Genomic DNA, 14,378 nt, shown 5'->3' with positions numbered 1-14,378 from the left:
CCATTGGCCAAGCGCCCCGTCGTTCAGCACGGCGCCCCGCCCAACCCCGCTCTGGGTTGGTCTTAAGTACTGCCGCTCGGAACTAGCCCCGCACAGCCTTCCCAGCCTCATTGGGCAAGGAACCTGGTCCTTCTGAAGATGCCTCTCGCCATTGGTTGTGCCGGGGCCCAACCTGCCCCATTTGTGCGTCTCAAAAGCGATTGGCCGCCGGTACTGTCGTTTAGGAAATAGCCAATCTGATTCCCCGCTTTCCTACTGGAGGCGGTGACTACCCAGGTGCGTCTCCGCCCCCTCACTCCCTATTGGCCGCGATCCTGAATCCCGCAGTTCACTTATGCAAATTTAAGGAACGCTCAGCTTCTATTTGGTGAATACTTTGAGGGGAACCTCTTCGACCCTGAAGGGACCCCGGATGTGTAGATCGGTTTGCGCTTTCTCAAGCTAAACCCCAATGTCAGTCATGCAGTGCAGAAGTCACAGAATGGGATGTCACCCAAAACATTACGTCATCTGATTGACCATTTCCCCGCGGTTTTCCTACTGTCTAAATCGCTATCTAATCTAGATGGATGAGGTCCTCGCGCGGGCCAGCTCCTGGGCGGCGGCGTCACCTATAGCTCCTCCCTCTGCGGAAAGGCTTGGAGCGCGGCTGGTTTTGGAGTGTAGAAGGAACCGGCACCTGAAGCTGGGACAGGCTTGCAGGCCGGAAGTGGAGGAGAGGTGACGTTCGAGTGCTGGCGTGGCCTGGGCCATTTCCAAGGGGATCTTAAAGCGGCATATTGGTAGGCTTCTCAAACACGGGGAGGTGAGTGAGAGAGAGACGAGCGCACGCGCGCACGCACGCACACACTCTTCCCATTTTAGAGCGCTCCCCTTCCCTGCCCCCAGCATGGGGTGGGGGCGGAGTCGAGGCCGTTTTTCCCGCGCTTTGTTGCCCCGCCCCCGAGAGGCGGGAGAAGGGGAGGGATACTCGGAAACAGAGTTGCCTTGCTGCTCCAATGAGCACGCGCTTGCAGAATTCATCGAGAGGCGCGGGGTCCGCCTCGCGCACGCTCCATCCGCGCAGCCTGCGGCGCACGCGGCTGCTCACAGCCGGGGCGTGGCTATTGAAAGTCTTTCTGTTTCCCCTGGACCCAGGACCTCGGCGCGCGCTGAGTCTGCGTAAGTGATAGCGGCTAGAGCTTCTGGATGGGGCTCTCGGGTCACCACTTACCACATGGTGCCATCTAGCAAGTCGCTCAGTCTCCCTGAACCGGTTTTCTCATGAGTAAAATGGGGATTATAATATCCACCTGACATGATCATCTCGTGTGAGGATTAAAAGGGTTTAGAATTTCAAAGTGCTTTGTAAAGTGGTGGGCAAACGGGATTCGAACCCCCTACTCCTCCTTTCTGGAGGTCGCCCGCAGTCTCCAGCTCCCAGCGCCGTTCCATCTCTGAGCCACTCTGGCATTCTAGTCCCACCTCCTCGGAGTCTTCCTGTGCGGAATAATTACTACTCAGATACACATGTGGGACCTATTATAAGAACTGGATGTATATGAACTCATTTAATTCTTACCACAACCCCGTGTGGTAGGTACTATTATTATCTCCGTTTTACTGGGAACTGGCACAGGCAAGTTAGGTTAGATGACTTACCCAAGGTCAAAGGCAGCATGGAGTTAAAACTCTTAGCATCCAGAAAGCTAAACACTATTTCACAGAGTCCCTTGCCAGGAAGATTCTGGATAGAAGTTTGTTCTTCAGTCAGATGCACTTTCATTCATTGAAGAAATAATTCAACCAATATTTTTCGAACACTGGGGATGAGTACAACCCTATTGTAGGCACTGATACAGCAGTGAACAAAGCAGATTAGAATTCCCATGCCCATGAAAATGTAGGTTCCTGTGGAGAAGATGATAAATAAGATAAATGAGTAAAATACATGGAAACAAGTTAGAATCGATCATTGCCTGGGGAAGAAAAATAAAGCAGGACTATCAAGCCATGAAAAGACGTGGAGGAACTTTAAATGCACATTGCCAACCGAAAGAAGCCGATCTGAAAGTGCCATATACTGTGAGATTCCGAGTATACAGCATTCCGGAAAAGGCAAAGCTGCGGACACAGTAAACACACCAGTGGTTGCCGAGCGTTCAGCTGGAGGAAGAGATGACAAGGTGCACAGGGGATTTGGGGAGCAGTGATACTATATGATACTATACGATAGTCTCTGTATGACACTGCAATAGTGGATACAGGACATTATACATTTGTCAAAAGCCCTAATGTAAACTATGGACTTTAGTTAATAATTGTGAATATTGGTTCACTAATTGTAACAAAGGTACCGCACTAATATAAGATGTAATGATAGGGCGAAGGAAGTATATGGGGATTCTTTGTAATTTCTGCTCGATTTTCCTATAAACCTAAAACTGAAAGAGTCTATGAAATTTTTTTAATGCGAAAAAATAAAGCAGGAAAGGAGGACAGGAAGTGTGGGGAGGGTTGCAATTTTTGATAGGGTGGACAGTGCAAGCCTTTCTGAGTAGGTGGCATTTAAGTAAAGGCTGAAAGCTGGCAAGTGAGCCACACGGCTCTCTGGGACAAGAACATTCCCAGATGAGGGAACAAATGTGAGGGCTTGAGGTGGGAGCGTGTTCCAGAGAGGTCGGGGAGTGGAAGTCGTCAAGTCATGAAATACTTTGGGGAATGTTGAAGGACTTTGGTTGTTTTCTCACAGTGGAGTGGGAAGGAGCCAAATGGCATGGTGGCCTGAGCTTTTAAAATGGTTGGATGTGGGGTACGAAAAAGAAAAACTCAAAAGCTTGGGGCCTGAGGAAGTCAGAGGACGGTGGTGCCGTCTCCTGAGCTGGGGACACTTGTAGGAGCAGGTTCTGGGGTAAGGTCATGTTTCTGTCATGTTCCATCATTACGCATCTAAGTGGAGATTTAAATCGGGTGTCATCGGCTTACAGATAGTTTGTACAATCCAGGGAGAATGAATGAGGTCGCTAAGGGGAAGTATGAGGACGGAAAAGAGGACAAGTCCCAGGACCGAGCCGCAGGGACTCCAAGGATGAAGTCAGCGAGGTGGGAGGAAGCAGTAAAGGAGACTGAGGAAGAAGTGCAGTGCGAGGAAGGAGGGACCAGGACGGCACAGCTGTGTCCTTGAACCAAATAAAGTGTTTCCAGGGGAAGGAAGAATGACAGACTGTCATATGCCACTAAAAGATCGAATAAGATGAAGCCTGAGGGCTGACCAATGGATTAAGCAAAATAGAGGTCATGGTGATCACGATAAAGACAGATTGGGTGGCTTGGACATTTTGGTTGTTCCAGGTTTGGCCATTGCGAACAAAACTACTACAAACGTTCTTGCACTTGTATTGTGATGGACAGGTGCGCGAATTTTTCTCGTGTACAGAGCAGAGTCATAGGGGATACGTATGTTTAGCTATCATACAGGGTACCCATTTTCCTAAGTATTCCAATTGGTTAACAAAGCTGAAAAATGAGCGGGTTACACTGCAGAACCTCAGGATGACGACGAACCAGCAACATCAGGTGCCAAAAGGGAGCAGAAGGGGGGTGGGGGTGAAAATCATCATCATCTCTAAGGAGGCGGAGGTGGGCTCACGAAGGCATGTTTGTGGCTTCAGATGTTCGTTTTTATGCTTCTCAATTTACATTCACGTTAAGCGTTTTATGTGTCAAATACTATTTACCTCTTTAAAGATAATAAAGGATTACGTGAATTTTACATTTTATTCCATCCCCTACAAAAAATCGTCCTCGCAAGTTGGTGCTCTGGGAAGTGCCGTGTTCACAGACCCCACCTGGCAGAAGTCAGGCCTCTTGGGTCCCTGATCTTTCATTGCCTACTGCCTGCCTTGCCATCTCTGTCTCCGCCACTCGTTGCCTACTGCCTGCTTTGCCATCTCTGTCTCCAACCAGGCTCTGAGCCACTCTGTTCCCCCAATGCACATGGGCCCCATCAGCACAGACCGTTCCCACTAACTGGAACTGCCCAGCTCTTCCTTGTCGGCTGATAAACTTTTTGCCATTACAGAGCTTTCAAATGTCGCCTCCAGGAGCCTTGCCAGAGGCTGCAAGCATCAGCCCTTTCTCGGGCTGTTCCCCAGTGCCTGCTCAGGCCTCCCGGGGTACTTCCACAGATGTGCAGTCTCATTTCTGTGCTGGCCCTGCCCGGGCTCAGAGTCCCCAAAGGCCAAAATGCTGTATTCTATTCACCTCTGTGGCCCTAGTGCCTAACACAGTGACTCCCTGCAGTTTCTCTTAATTCCGAAGTAAACAGCCCCAGGACAGGAGAAAGGCAAGGTGATGGGAGATGGGAGGAGGTTAACAGGTCAGGACTTAGAGATCAGGTACTGGAGACAGAGAACTCAACAGAGGAGCTCCCCTTCCCGCCACGAACCCCCTCACACTCAAAGCCACCCCTCTGTGAAGTAAAAGAGGAAAAAAAAAAGTTGCCAAGCTTTATTTGAGTTGCAGTGGTTACAGACAACATACCGAGCCCTGTGTCCCCGCCACGCAGCCCCGAGCGGGCTCAGCTGCCCTTCCCCTCCAGTCTCATTTCTTGTCCTCCTCCTTCTTGTCCTTCTTGCCCTCCTTAGTGGCCTGGGAGGCCAGGGAGCCCATGGCATTGCGAATGGCCTCGTTGTTGGGGTCCACGCCTGGAAGGTTCTCCAGGACACTCTGAAGAAACTCGGGGTCCTGCATCACATCATAATCATCTTCCTCCTGCAAAAGGGTGGTGTCAGCTCGTGGCAGGGGCGGGGGGCAAGTGGGCACAAGGGACATGAGCACGCTCCTGAGGGAGCCCCTCGCCTCCTGTCTGGGGCTGGGGTCACCTGGGGCTGAGGGTGGGAAGGACGACGCAGCAAACACGAGGGCCTCCACCTGCTGGGACGCGCCCGTTACTAACCAAGCGGGAGAAACCGGAGCTTTGCTTCCCGCACTCCAGGGTGACAACAGATGCCATCGCGTCCAGGTTTCCTACTGTCGGACACCTGCTCCCCCCTTTGCTTTTTTCTAGACCCTCTTTTCACTCTCCTGGGAGGAGAACATCCTAGACACCTGTCCGGACCGCTCACACCAGCAAGGAAGGAAAATTACAGGATACCGGGACACCTGTAACCTCTGATCACGAGCATCCCATCACCCTCGCAAGCTTTACACAGAGAGGTGCACATCCGTGTTAGCTTCCTCCCGCCCCTCAACGAGCCCACCTGCGAGCCTGGGAGAGGCGCCGTGCCAGGCCTCCAGGGCTGCGGCTCTGAGCACGAGGGGGGTTTGGGTCTGATGAGGGCAGGGAGTCATCACTAGCCCTCACCTTGGCGGGCTCTGACGTGTCCATGGCTGAACTGGCATCAATGTCAGCGGCTTCTGCCTGGCCAAACTCTGAGGAAAAGAGGCCAGCGTGTTCAGTTCCGCCCCCAGCCCCACAGCCGCCCGCCTGAGCATACCGGGCCGGCCCGCAGCACCTGCGCCCTGCAGGGACATCTGCATGGCATACGCGATCTGCTCCTCCTCAGTCATGCTGCTCAGGTCAGGGAGCCCGGGGCGGCCGAACTCCTGCTGGCCGATGGTCATCTTCAGCAGCGCGTCATCCGAGTCTGGGAACGGAAGAGAGCGGCAGGGTAGAGCTGGTGCCACGTCCCCCACAGGCCCCCTCACGGCCTTGGCCCACAAAGTCCCGACAGCCAGACCCCGCTCCCACCCCGTGTCTACACCGCCTGCCAGGGAGCGCCCCGCCGTCCCGGGCTTCAGAGTCCACCTCTTTCACCTTCGGTCCCGGAAGCAGCGATCCCGGCCTCGGCCGCGGAGGCTGCAGCTGCCCGCCGCGCCTCCTCCTCCTGCCGCTGCCGCTGCTCCTCCATGGAGACGCGGAGGGCCTGGAAGGCAGGGCCCGTCAGTGCCCCGCCAAGCGCCACGGGTGGGACAGGACTGCAGGGGAAGCGGGAAGGGTGACGCAGGACAAAAGGACAGCCCTGGGAGAAGCCTGGGGTGTAGTCAGAAGCGAACAAGGGTCTGGCCAGATGGGCTTACGGGGCAGAGGGGCAGAAGGCGGTCTGGGGAAAGGAGCAAGGCTGTCGAGGGCTGCGCAGCCCCAGAGAAGCAGCTATGTGACGTGCGAGTGTCAGCAGAGGAGGACAGAGCAGGAGCCCTGGGCTCCGCTTGAGGTCAGCGTTTGCTCACCAGGGCCAGCTCGGGGTCAGCACTGGGATCCACTCCAAATTCAAAGTCACTGGCACCAAGACCCAGCATGGCACCGCCTTCGCCAGCCAGAATTGGAGAGCTGATGAGGGCATCGGCCAGGCTAGGCCCAGGAGGCACCGTCACCAAATGAGAACCGGTCCCATCTTTGCCATTCAGTGTGTTCACAAAGGCCGTCAGCTTCTCTGTGTTCACCTCCTGCAGGACGGAAGGGTGCGGGAGGCTTTCTCCCTGCCCCACAGCCCAGTCGCTGCCACCTCGGTCCTGCAGTGCGGGCGCTCCCCTGGGGGAAGGCTGTCCTCACCGAACCAAGCCGATGCCCCGCAGCGGGTCCGTACTCACCTCTTCCCCAAAGTTGATAATGTCAACATTTACTTTCTCCTTCTTGAGGCGTTTAGCCAGTTTCACCAGCTGGGAAGAAGGGGAGAGAAATAAGGAAATCTGTCCCATACTATGAGGGGAAGTGACGCACCTCACAAAAGCATACGGAAATCAGCTCACCTGCCCGGGGCCCCCAACGGAAGCACCGAACGCTGCATACCGGCCTTTCCCCTCCCAGAAGTGGTGACCCCAGCGCCCCTGCCTGGCTCTCCTAAGGGCTGAGACCCGGTCCCAACCATGTGCTGCCCACTGTCCCAACCTGTCGTGTGGACTCACATCCTTCTCGTTATCCTCCACGGGGCTCCCCACGAAGGCGATGATGCGCATCTTGTGATTCTTGCCCTGTCGGTGCTTCAGAGCCAACTTGTAAAGAAGAGGAAGTTCTCAGAGTCGGCCAGAAGAATCACCGGGCTCGCTGCTGTCACTGTCCTTTTTTTCCTGTGGCTTCCATGTATCTCAAGTCTACCACTGTGCTGACACATGCAGGTCTCAACGCCACCCTCCACCTCCCCTCCCGCTGTGCCTCTCTGTGGACGAGGAAAGGGATTACTCTCTGTTCCTGGGAATCTTCCCTTCACGAAGCTCACCGATCCTGGGGTTCACCCCGCACCCTTTCTATGCCTTTCTCTAGGTCCCTCTCTTCCCTGCCTGGCTCTAGCTCAGGATTCCAGGGGAGGAATGAACAACGCGGGAAGCAGAACCTGAGGGCAAGGAGGACTCACGTGGGCCACGCGGATGCCGGTGCAGAAGGTGATCTTGCCTTTGGGCTGCACGGTGTGGAGCTTGGACAGGATGCGGCCGGTGTCGGGGGTGAGTGTGGTCAGCACCTCACAGTCACTGGCAGTGGGGAAAGCATTTCCGCCATTTCAGGTCAAGACAAGGGCCTCCAAACTGTCTGACTCATCTTTCCTTTAGAGACTTTGATAATAACTGTAATCGCAATTTTTCCTAATCAAACATTTAATGTTTACAGAGATCTTAAAATTCCTCATCACGAGGAAACACAAGTAACAACTACAGGAGGTATGGTGTTGACTAAACTTATTCTGCTTGTCTCCCAGTACAGCGGACCCTGATGACCGTGGGGTCTGGGAGGCGGCCCCCCGCACAGCCCGAAGCCTGTGTGTAACTTCTACCTCCCCAAAACCTAACTACGGTCCCTTGGTATCCTCAAGGGATTGGTTCCAGGACCCGCCGTGATGCTCAAGTCCCTTGTATAAAATGGCCTAGAACAGTGCAGACGCCGGCTCTGCACCTGGGGATTTCCACCTGCAGATCGAAAATACTGTTCTCGACCCACAACTGGCTGAGTCCGTGGATGTGAAACCGGGGGACGCGGAGGGCCGACCATCTAATTATTGGCAAGTGTCCGTGTGTGAGTGGACCCGTGAAGCTCAAGGCATTCAAGGGTCGACTGAACGTGCACGTAACAAATTATGCGGCACGCCTTAAACTTACACGTCATATGCCAACTGTGTCTCAATAACACTGAGAAAAACATCTGGTGTTTAGTAGACGTGAGGCACAGCAATGAGAGTGGCTGACTCTGTAAGAAGTTTGCCCTCTTCCTCCCTGAGTGTCCCCCTCGCTCCTCTCACGTTATCTTTCTCGCAGGGCTGAGAATCTCCCACAACCAGGGGACACTGCTCCCTCCCATCCCCCCATTTCTAGATCCACTGCCCAGCTAAGACATGCACACTGGGCGAGGCAGTCACTCAACTCAGGATCATCGCCTCCTAACCGCTTTTGGGGCAAAGGGATGTGTGATACGTGGCCTGGAGCTCTGACCCCAAATCACTTTTCATTGACTTTCAATTATACTGTGAAATTTTACCCCAGGAGATTTAGCTTTACACCTGTATTCAATTCAGGTTAATATTAAAAACAAGTTATTTATATTTACACTGAAAAGCGAGGAAGTTAATCTAGGAAGGTGATGGGCAAAAGCAGCCTCACAGAATTGACGCGTCCATAGCGGGTCACATGTGGGAAACCCACGCCTGCCTGCAGAGCCCTCTCCTCCTCTGTCCCACGTACTTGGCTAGTGTGATGAGGCCCACGTTGTTCTCAGGGTTGCTGCGGGTCTTGGAGTGACATACTATGTTGACAGCGTCCTGCTGGGCCTGCAGCCGGGTGGGTAAGAAGTCCCCGTTCCTCATGTACTCACTGTTGTCCACGCTGTCACATTAGGAGGGAGAGAGAAGACACACGGTGTAGAATGTGAGGCATTCTCTGCAGCACCAGTGACCCCCACCTCCTTCAACACCTCCTCTGGAAGGGGCATTGTGGGTATAACACTGGCTCTCGGTCTGTGGAACTTAGAATCACCTGCATTTTTTTTTTTTTTAAATATATGACCAAGCCTTATCTCAGACTTACTGACTCAAAATGGCCAAAGAGAGGAAAAAAAAAAAAGTTAAATCTCCCATCCAAGTACTGACCAGGCTCAATCGTGCTTAGCTTCCGAGATCAGACACGATGCGGTGCGCTCAGGGTGGTATGGCCGTTGACTAAATCCCTACTCTACAGCATTCCGACAAGGCTGCAATCTACCTTCCAACTATCGTACACCATAGCTGATGTACCTCGACTACCTTTTTATAAGGTGCATAAGGACATGGTTCCATAGTATAGCACATCTGCTTTACACGCAGAAGGTCCTGGGTTCACGCCCCAGTGGAGCCACAGTCCATGGTCCATGGCCATGCCACCCTGAACAAGCCCGATGTGTGATTTCGGAAGCTAAGCAGGGTCACGCCTGGTTAGTACTTGGATGGGAGACTACCTAGGAAGACCAGGTGCTGTGGGCATAAATAATAAAAAATAATAATAATAATAATAAAGTGCATGTAAGTGTTATTAAGTGTTGTCATGGACTCTAAGTCTGCCATTAAGATGGGAGTATTCCAAAGGAAATGAAGAAGACAACTTAAAAATATTTATAAAACATCTGGCAGCACCGAGTGCAAGACGGCACAGTACAATCATCTGGTTAATGTGTAACAGCTCTGGCAGCTGGACTGAACTGCAAAAATGAAGGTTCACGGATTTGGGGTCTCATCTCTTCTTCCTCCGCAACTTCTCACAATCTTAAGAATCCAGATCATAGGAAATACAAGCTCCAGCTTCCCAGAGGCCAAAAGGAGGCAGGTAAGGGAAATGGCCACATTAGCTCCTGAACAGGAGCTGTTCTGGATGACCCGAGGTCCCTCAGTCTTTAACAGTCACCGATTCCATCTGTGCTGATGGAAGGAAGCCATGTCCTAGCTAAGATGCCTCATTTACATGGGCAAGCAAAACATGGGCTTCAGGGGCAGTTTTCCTCTTTAGCATCCTTTGCCTGGCAATAAATACAAACCAAAAATGATGAAGAGCAGTAATTAAGAAGCTACTGCAAGGCAAGGAGAAAAGGGAATAAAGGGCAGTGTTCAGGCACAGGCTCAAATCCCTATTCTGCTACTAATTCTAAGGTCCTGAGGAAGTTATTTAATTTCTTTAAGGTCCTGTAACTTCATCTGTAAAATGGGTTTTATTGTACCTACCTCTAGGATTGCCATGAGGATTAAATGCATGGAAAGTACTAGCATACTGCCTGAGAGTGAGCATGAAACACAGACTGGTTCTTACCTTCGAGGAGGTCAAGGACTGATTCTGCTGACCATGCATTATTCTTTTTTCCCTGCTACACTGTTTCTGATTATTCCCCCTTCAGGGAAGTAACTGCCTCTCTAGCTCCACACACAGTGGTGAGTCCAAATATAAAAAACAAGGGAGGCTTTGAGGATGATCCAGATGGAACAGCTACTAAGTATAAGGATTGTGGGCAAGACCAGCAGATGGATGAGGGCTGGGAGGAAGGTGTCAGAGTGAGAAAGGGAGCTGGAGAAACAGGGAGAACTGACGGTGGAGAACATGCCAGTGGTTCTCATACTCTGTTGTGCATCTGTGCATCAGAACCACTGGGAGGGTGATGACAGTGGTGGCGGTGGTGTTAAAAACACAGATGCTTTAACGCCTGTGTATGCATCCCTAAAAAATATATTAATTTTCCCAATTTTGAACTTTGTATGAATGGAATAATATACATATTCCTGGTGACCACTTTTCTCAACATTATGTAACTTTTTCCCAACAAAAATTCACAACAAAATAAGGGCTTATGTTGTTATCTAGCTATTCTAGAAAGTCTTCATTTAAAAAGAGAATACAGACGCCTGGACTTCCCTGACTGAGAGCCTGACTCAAGCGGATGGAGAGGAGAGTCAAATAGTTGCAATTTTTAATAAACTCCTCCAGAGAATTCTGAGGAAAGCAAAGCATGAGGCCCCACCCCCACCTCAGCCGGGCTATTACAGTAGGCCACCAATACATCCCCCTGGGCCAATCTGTCCTCCTAAAACAAACCATATCAATATTATTAAATGCCATTTTGTAACAGCTCTGCTTCCATCCCCCCACCCCCAACTCAGAACTTTTTTCAACAGTTCTACTGAAAGGTTCTACCACCCTCAACTTAACATTTGTGGTCTTCTACCTGGTCCCATCTACCTTTACAAAAAAAAAAAAAAAAAGTGGGGAATCATCTTAAACCAACGACCTTATAACGAAGTCACACTAGTCAATGTCCTAACCCCTAGCCAGGCCTTGGATGTTTACAACGCAGCACCTTTGTCCTTCCCCCTGACTGTTAAGACCTCTCCTTCCCGACATTTGTCTAAGTCCTTTCAAGGCCTCTCTTAAATTCTTTCTTGAGGACTCCTCAAGTGCCATGGCAATTAACATGTACAGTGCTCTGCAGTTTACAGAGAACTACGTTTTGCCCACCTGTGCTATAAGGAGAGTGGATGCTGTTAATGTTCCATTTTTTAGATCGATTTACTTCCTACATTCTCAAGAACATGCTGCTGGTAAGTACCAAAAAACAGGTTTTTGGATTCCAAATCTTGTCCTCTTTCTAAGATGCTCTCTCCCAGAGGTTACCAGATTTAGCCAACAAAAATACAGGAGTCCCAGTTTAATTTAAATTCCAGATAAATAACTGATAACTTTTTAGTATACGTATGTTTCTGCAATCTTTGGGAAATACTTATATCTTTTTTATATATTAAAGAGTATTATTTATTTGAACTTCAAATTTAATAAGGAATCCTATATTTTATCTGGTAATGCTATCCCCCCTCTCCCAAAGGAAAACTCTGTTCTGTCTAACTGGTGATCTGTGTGTCTGTGTACTGTTCTGTTATATTATATGTACACGCTTAAAAGAAACTCTTGAAATCTTGCAAAAGTTTGTGTCCTCAGCTTCTAATCCAACTCATCATAGACACTCGGCCCAAGTCTGAGACTGAAGCTAGCTCACTAGAGAAGAGCCTTTGTGTCAGACAGCCCTGAGTTTAAATCTGGGCTCTACCACTTAATTAGCTGTGTGACTTTCGGTAAGTCATCGAAAATTGCTGAGACTCGGTATCATCTGTCGACCGAAGGGCTGCTTACCTTCAAGTGTTGTGAGCTTTAAGTGAGATAAAGTAAATTAATGCCTGATACAGAGAAAGCACTCTCTAAATAGTACCTCTGAAGATGACACAGGGAAAGGGTACAGAGGCAGAGGATGAATGGGCCGGGGAAGGGATTTATGATCTCTCTCCCTAACGTCTGGGATGGCAGGCAGAAGCAGGACTCTGGCTAAAGACAGGCCCGGGGCCAGTCTGAGAAGACCACGCCGGAGGCGAGAGAGGCGGCAGGGATCCGCCGGTCAAGGGCTGTCCGCGGGGTGAGGGCTGGCGGGGGCACCCGGGACGGCCTCCTCTCCCGGGCCCGGGATGACTCAGGGAGTCGGCGGGGCGCCTTCTCTCCAGGCCCAAGGCCGCGTCTCGCCCATCGGACCCCCGCCCCCACCTCAGGCCCGCCCAGCCTCCGCGCAACACGCGCCCCCGACCCAGGTCCGCCCCTCGCGGGGCCCCGAGGCAGCTCCTCACCAAACCATGGTGCTCTCCAACACCATCTTGCCACCTTCCTCCCTCCCGGGCCGGCTCTCCGGACGGCCCAACAACAGCCTCTCCGATTGGCCAGCGCTCTCCACCAATCACAGGCCGCGTCCCGGCCAGTCGCTTCCGCCTCTATCCCCGCGTTGCCTTCTGGGAGTTGTAGGTACCGCCCAAATTAAAGGGGCGCGCAGGGCGAGGGGACAGAAATAACGCGACCCCGCGTCCACCTTGCCCGTCATTCGAGTTCTCCCGTGGAGTTCCCCGCTGGCGGGGTCTGAGAGAAGCTGTGGAGAAACCTTTGAAAGTGCCGTGGTTGTGTCGGCTCCAGCGCCGTTGTTTTCAAAAAGTGGTAGGTTAACTTTTTCCAGGTCCCTCTGTACCCGGTAGCACTTTGTTCATCTAACTGCTAACTCCTAAGCCCTAGCCCTCTGAATTGCTTTTATGTGTCTCTCTCTCTCGTTTAATTAAAGCAGGAAAGGTATCCATCGGTGCAATGCCTGAGCCCAGTACAGAACCTGACTCATGGCAGGAGCCCAGAAAGGTTTGACAAATCAATAATTTTAACTAATGTCTCAAAGAATGAGAGACAAAACTAGTAAACCATGTTGGTTTGTTAATCAAGAATAACATTAAAAAATATTTTGGATTACTTTCCACCACACCTACATACGTGCAAGTAAAACCGGAAATTCCAGGTGTCTATCTTGGGAGAAAGAGGGAAGGATCAGTCATGGCTACAGAACGCCAAATTGAAAGACGGGGATGGAGAGGAGTACTATACATATTATCTACGTGTGAGTAAAGTTTCAATGAATATATTCAAAAGTTATTGGTAACCATCAAAGATAGTATAAGAAATAAAATGTACATATCACTAGAGGAAAAAAAAAGTCAATATAAGTATAGACAGGAAGGGGGCGGGGATAACAAAGCAGAGAAAAATAATGCCAAGTTCAAACATAACCAAAATATTTAAAAAACAATTACATTTTTGAAAGAAAAAACCCAGCTACGCAATGTAACTAGAATATGCCAAACTAAGTGAGTGACAAAAGATAAAAACAGAGAGAGAGGAAAAAAATATATCAGGCAATAGTAATAAAAGAAAGCATGTGTAGCTATATTAATAGTGTACAAAACAAATCAGCACACATAGCTAAAATCAGATCAAGAGAAGATTATTTCATAAAGTAGAAAATTCATCAACAAATAATGGCCTGGGTTAATCAGGGTAATGCAACAAGAAAGAAAAGTTGAACATCAGTGGTAATTATAAGTTAGTATTCTAAATGTATAAGTTCAACCCAAACAAAGGCACTAGGAACTGAATGAATGTCATCATCACTGTTCTGGGAAAACAGGGTCCATGATATCTGTGCAGGGAGGTGTCACCATCTCAGCTTTAGTCAGTCATTTAATAGATTGTGACTAGTTTTTAGTTACAACACTTTTAAAAGTCTATGGAGATAGTGCAAAGAATACAAAATATAATGGCAATAAAAAGAGTGAAAATTAGGTCCTACAAGATCGATTGAACCTAGAGAATGGAGAATTAATACTCTCTTCAAGTAGGGAAGACTTTGTGTTAGAATTATGTCAGAAGTTTTTCAATGAAGAGATATGCGAGTTGCAACAATGCACACAAAAGATGAAATCTGATTTCAGCAAAAACGAGATCTATAATAATTTAAAAAAGCAGTAGTGAATAATTCATTCATTTACCTGTGGGTCAGGCACTATTCTGGGCACTCGGAAGGGAACAAAGCAAAGTCCTGCCCTCATGAA

At 50.1% G+C, this 14,378-nt stretch overlaps 1 protein-coding gene and 1 long non-coding RNA gene across 6 annotated transcripts; one reads left to right on the top strand and one right to left on the bottom strand.

The window, feature by feature from the left end:
• Positions 1-45: 45 nt before the first annotated feature.
• LOC120585239 (uncharacterized) lies at positions 46-3,751 on the top strand. Its single transcript, XR_005648280.1, has 2 exons — positions 46-805; positions 1,399-3,751. It is a non-coding gene; the product is annotated as an uncharacterized LOC120585239 (long non-coding RNA).
• A 722-nt stretch (positions 3,752-4,473) lies between these two features.
• PSMD4 (proteasome 26S subunit ubiquitin receptor, non-ATPase 4) lies at positions 4,474-12,738 on the bottom strand. Of its 5 annotated transcripts, none has more exons than XM_039841597.1 (10): positions 12,585-12,738; positions 8,647-8,787; positions 7,332-7,446; positions 6,886-6,972; positions 6,571-6,639; positions 6,211-6,459; positions 5,789-5,906; positions 5,496-5,627; positions 5,241-5,412; positions 4,474-4,752 (listed from the first exon to the last, which is right to left on the bottom strand). In XM_039841597.1, the coding sequence occupies exons 1-10, from the start codon at positions 12,608-12,610 to the stop codon at positions 4,731-4,733; spliced, it is 1,131 nt and encodes a 376-aa protein (XP_039697531.1). In that variant the 5' UTR covers positions 12,611-12,738; the 3' UTR covers positions 4,474-4,730. The 5 variants fall into 5 exon arrangements, with proteins under 5 accessions (XP_039697531.1, XP_039697527.1, XP_039697528.1 ...); XM_039841593.1 differs by having other exon boundaries at positions 5,345-5,412; XM_039841594.1 differs by having other exon boundaries at positions 5,345-5,412; positions 5,798-5,906.
• Positions 12,739-14,378: the final 1,640 nt, after the last annotated feature.

Source organism: Pteropus medius, unplaced genomic scaffold, assembly GCF_902729225.1.
Source record: "Pteropus medius unplaced genomic scaffold, Ma_sr-lr_union100, whole genome shotgun sequence".
Lineage (NCBI taxonomy): Eukaryota > Metazoa > Chordata > Mammalia > Chiroptera > Pteropodidae > Pteropus > Pteropus medius.
The sequence above is the reverse complement of the archived record's forward strand: the minus strand, read 5'-3'. Positions and strand labels throughout refer to the sequence as shown.